This window comes from Loa loa (assembly GCF_000183805.2).
Source record: "Loa loa unplaced genomic scaffold supercont3.23, whole genome shotgun sequence".
NCBI lineage: Eukaryota > Metazoa > Nematoda > Chromadorea > Rhabditida > Onchocercidae > Loa > Loa loa.
The window spans coordinates 272,736-277,888 of record NW_018108203.1 but is presented as its reverse complement, the minus strand read 5'-3'; the positions used below and the strand labels follow the sequence as shown (position 1 = coordinate 277,888).

At 33.3% G+C, this 5,153-nt stretch overlaps 1 protein-coding gene across 1 annotated transcript in view; it reads left to right on the top strand.

Annotated features, from left to right (window-relative positions):
* The window catches only part of LOAG_16848 (hypothetical protein), an 18,376-nt gene extending 13,464 nt beyond the window's left edge, over positions 1 to 4,912 (top strand). The window contains exons 4-7 of the mRNA XM_020449506.1: positions 1,417 to 1,509; positions 3,360 to 3,423; positions 3,906 to 3,991; positions 4,637 to 4,912. Of these exons, the coding sequence (XP_020306961.1) occupies positions 1,417 to 1,509; positions 3,360 to 3,423; positions 3,906 to 3,991; positions 4,637 to 4,722 (329 nt within the window). The 3' untranslated portion in view covers positions 4,723 to 4,912. The remainder of the gene's footprint in view (positions 1 to 1,416; positions 1,510 to 3,359; positions 3,424 to 3,905; positions 3,992 to 4,636) is intronic.
* The last annotated feature ends 241 nt before the right edge of the window (positions 4,913 to 5,153 follow it).

The following is a 5,153-nucleotide window of genomic DNA, read 5'->3' as shown; positions in this document are numbered from 1 at the left end:
CCGAATTTTATCCACTCGTCCCTCTTTGACCCGATTGAGAAAGGATCAAGTTGCGATTATTCGGGATTTGCTTTCAGTCCGGCAATCGATTGGAGAATAAGGTATGGTGTTTCATGTCTACCGTAATGATGTGTAATTTCACACAACAGAACACGTGTAGCATAAAGTTGCGACGTGTAAAGTTACGCAATGCATTACGCATAGCATAAAGTTGCAGCGTGCAAAGTTATGCAGCGTAACACGCCGAATAGATTTCAGTAGTTCGCATTAAATTTTAAATTTCCAAGACAAATGAAATACAGTATTTAAAAAATTCATTACTATTGACGTGTTTAGTTGAAACAGAAATTACGATTACCATTTCAAGGGATAAGCATGGATCTTTAATGACGCTGTCGATATATTCTTTAATTTTCATGGTATCAGTACATTTGCGCTCAAGATGTACGTAAGGTTCAGAGCAGATGTATTGCCAATTGCGCAACGACTCTCCTGTCCTTCTTTAATTTAGTATTATTAATAATGAAAGAAAATGATTCTTTAATGGTGTCACTAAGCAATGCTGCATTTCTCGGGGAAGGGAAGAGAGAACGAGATAGAAAGAAGAAAAGGGACTGATAAGCCTGATGGAATTGTTGAAGTTGAATTTGAAGGGGCTCGAAATGAATTTCTGTGATTTCGGCAACTTTCCAAACCTTATAGATAAAAATTAACCAAAATGAGGAGGGAAATTTATTAATTTATTAATGATATATCCTTCATAGTCACTGGAAGACTAATAAATTTTTTTTTTTTTTTAGTATTAAAAAGGAATCAATCATTTCATATGTCTTATTCCTTCCACTTTATTTGACCTTGATGATGTCCACTTCTTGCATTCTTTACATTTCCTCGTAAATGAAACATAGAAAAAATGGACCACAATGACATATACGTGACAGGATGACATCTTCCCGTTCCTGTTCATCTCTCTTCTCCATTCCTTTACATCGCTTTAAATAGTATTTTATAAGAGAAAGAGAAGGAGGGAGAGAGAGAGAGAGGAGAAAGGGAAAGGATGAAAGGTTTCAATTCATCAATAATCTGAGTTGATTTATACTCAGAGAATTGTTATATCGGGAATATTTATCTGGTAGCCAGGAAAAATACGGACGAGGATTCCGTTACAAGGAATATATTTTTAGCAGCTAATTTGTTCGTTTTTTCAATCAGCTAAAGAATTTAAACGAAAATCCAGAAAACTTTGAACTTGGACAGGATTTGAACCAATAATATTTGCGTCTAATTGAAAAAAGATAAACGGAAGTTTCTTTTTGAAGGATTTTCCTGAATCGAAATCGGAAGCAATTAAAGGATGTTATCCTGCCATCGTGAAATTTGGTAAAAAAATTTGTTGTAAAATTTGTTCTTTTTCAGCCACTTCAGATGGTACCGAAAAGGGTATCGACAGGCGGTCCGGTGGTCTATGTGCTAGTGAACATATGAAGATCAAATTTGAAATCCAATCAGGTAATATTTTTCAAAGTTTCTACGGAAAGAAAAGACGGCTTTCAAGGAAAGGGAAATTCGGAAGTATAATTTCGAATTTAATTCAACGAAAAATTTTCTTCTCTTTCATCCATGCTATCATGATACTTCGAGTAGATTACCTGAGTATCAAATTACCTGTAGACAGGGCGACAATAGCAACATACAAAAGTGATGTGCTGCTTACCGATGGGTCATTTTGTATAAATGTCATAGTTTGATGAGCAAGTAGTACCAAACATACATGTTAATGCCAATCAAATAAAAAAGAATGAACAGGTGTAACTGACAAAAGCATTGGTTTCCTTTCATCATCCAGGAAACGGCAGGTAAACTTGATGACCTGATTGAATCCTCAAATGAAACCGTCTCAGCTGATCTCAGGATCTCTCAAAAATGCAAGAAAATAGATAATTGGGTGATATTTGGCAAAACATCATGGTTGATAATATGATATTAATTTTAGTTGTCACACTGCATTGTTAATAGGTAAAACGTATTCAATAACAAGGTTAAATATGCGGATAAACAAACACACACTTCAATTCAATTCAATTTATCGCTATAACCCGAGGACAATCATTTATTTATTTATTTATTTATTTATGCACAGCAGTGTATTGTCGTTGTTGTTGATGATGATGATGGTGATACTGTTGTCACATTGAAAGCTTTTGTAAATTGTTGAACAGATTGAGAAGAGAGGTGGGGTTCAAAGATCTACTTAAAAATACATTTGAAGTTAGAATAATTTAATTTCGAATTTAAGAAAGCGTTATGTAAGCAAATAAAGTTCAAGCATAAATGAATTGTGCCAAGTCAAGTGATTGGATAAGTAAATGAGGATGCTAATCAAGAGTAACTTCCCTTTTGCGCTGTTGCATATTCTCCCATAGTCCATAAACAAATTCTATGTTTTGAAAGTCATCTAAACAAAATTTGTAATGAGAAATTTTTTGAAATTGTATGTCTCATGAAAATTTAGTCCATATCAAAAGTCTTAATTTAATTTAAAAAGAACAAACATTCGTTGAAATTCGATTAAAAGTTCAGAATGTTTCGAATTACTTCAATGAAAGCATTATCCAAAAGTATGTGATGGATGTCATCTGAAAATCAGTAAAATGCATGGAGTGGTAATGCTCTTTCAAGAACTGCAAATAATGAGCCAATTAAAAGCAATAGCAATAAATTGATTACCCATTCAGCTTTTTTCTATTCTCTCCTTAATTTTCCACACTATCGCTTAATTAAATGAATAGTGCTTAAAAGGCTTCACTACGGCGTACTTTTACTGCAGTCTAGATCTAGCAGCTAATTTATAATAAGTCAGGATAGTTGTTGGCACGAGTACTTAGTAAACCAATAATTTCATTCTAATCGAAGAGGTCAACAGTTACTTAAATGGTGACAAAAAAGAGATTTGAAGTTCCGATTTTCAATCTTGGGAGGTTTCACTGTCGTGAATAATGAGGGGTCTTTTTAGATGGATTAATTTAGGATCAGTGGTTACTACAATTACTGTGGAAATCTCGAAAATTATGCTAATTTCAAGGTCTTTTGGATGAGAGTTTATCATTCTAATAGTCAGCATTTTGCAGTAATAAATGAGAGCTACTGATTAATTGAAATTTTAGTTTAATTGGAACTTTTTCAATTATCATTGAAGGTTTAGAAGACTGAACCACTGACAGAAACAAAAACTAAATGTAATTTGGATGTAAAGTTTACAGGAAAGATAGGAAACAAACGAAGTGAAAAGCTAAACAACCAATTAAAAATAGTCGTAATTTATGAAAATTTAGTATTGATATGAATTAGATAATTTGCAGATCGAGGGGACAATCTCAACGATTACTTCGAACCTTCAAGTGCTCATTTTAGGCATCGATTACAGTAAGTTTTTACATTGCAGTTATAGGATCAATATACTCTATATATTAATAAATATATTCTAAATTGAAAGAAAGTGTTTTAAAACATTATTCGCTATCCATTCAAATTATCCCGCACAATCATCGGGGAATGCTGAGGTATTGCACGGAAATCCTGAGGTTTCGGATTTTTTTCTCTTTGAAATGAAATTCTTTTCAAATATGCACATCAACAGTTATCGTAGATCTTAATTAGTGCTCTTGAGTTAAGGATAATTTGATTTGGTACATTGATTGTATATTCATCAATCCATCAACAATAATTAAGAGCAAAAGGAAATGCTCAGGAGGAAGGGAAATTAGCGCTGAATATGAATATAAAGTATGTGTGATATAATTTTTGTAAAAATTTAGGGAATTTTTTAAAATTTGCCAAATTTTTGAATTTTTATAATGCACTCGAGTAAAATTCGAAAATTGAAGCATGAAAAAATTGATTTGCAGGAATTCAGCCGAAGTATCGACCCCATTATTGTATATAATTCATACTAGTGATTCATCCGCCGAAGGATATGCGGCAGCGGAAGACGGTCAGTTTTTGAAATTTCATTTTAACATAAGCAAAGTTATTTGCGTCATTTCTAGTTGTCATGAAGTTCGCTGTGCACAAGGAATGAATGTTATAATAAATGAGTGATAAAATGGTGCATGCAAATGAGACAGATGCATGATAGATACATTGATGAGGAACTCATTAAGAAGAACAAAAAGGTTTATCATTTCCTGAAGGGAAGGATACCGCCTTTGTAATATGAGCGGAACGGGAGATGATACTCGAGTAATGATCGATTACTCAACACCTGCCAGGTCAATATAGACCTTTAATGGACGAAATACTTTAATGGGTAGTGAATAACCATTACATGGGAATGGTCTTTATATGACTTTTTGGTTTGTCCCCGCTATAAAGTATCCTCGGAATTTCGATCTTCAGATATTGGGAATGAATAAGAGAAGGAGAACCATTCTGCATTTTGTTATCTCTTAATGAAAACAGAATTGATTTCTTTGTTACTACAAAATTTCAATATGTAAATGTTTCCCATTGTAATTTAAGTACAAGAGATGAATGAATCATATGCAGAATGAGAATTATTGGGATCCTGAAAAATCCCTATTGAAGCAATAATTCCCGCTCCCAACATTTTGAAATCAATTATTGATTGTCTTTGCAGAAGGTGATGCAGCTTGCAATTATCAGTTGAATATATCATTAACGGTGCTAGCCCTAATATTTTTGTACTTCACTACCATCGCATGATTATTCCAATGGATTCATCCACAGAATTCCTACAGGCTACTTATTTTTGACGGTCATTAACGATGTGCGGGGTCAGCTGTGTGATTGTATCTGATAACGTGATCACTTGTTGTTTCGAGATATCAGTACTTCACAGAAATCATTTCAAATCGTAAAACATGCGAATAAATATGGTCAATCTTCAAGCCGTGAAACTTCGCAATTATATCTCTACATACGTTCACTAATTTCACTATCCAGTGATAATGAGCTAATTGTAATTTGTCATGCAACTTCCGAATCATATAAGCAGTATTTTGTAAGACGACTTAAAGTATCTTTTTCCTTCAAGCAGCAAAGACTTATATCTTTACTTATGAATCCCTTCATTAGAATCTCTTGCCAGTTTCCTTTTCACTTATTTGATTAATCAAATCTGAGTTGGTTAAGTA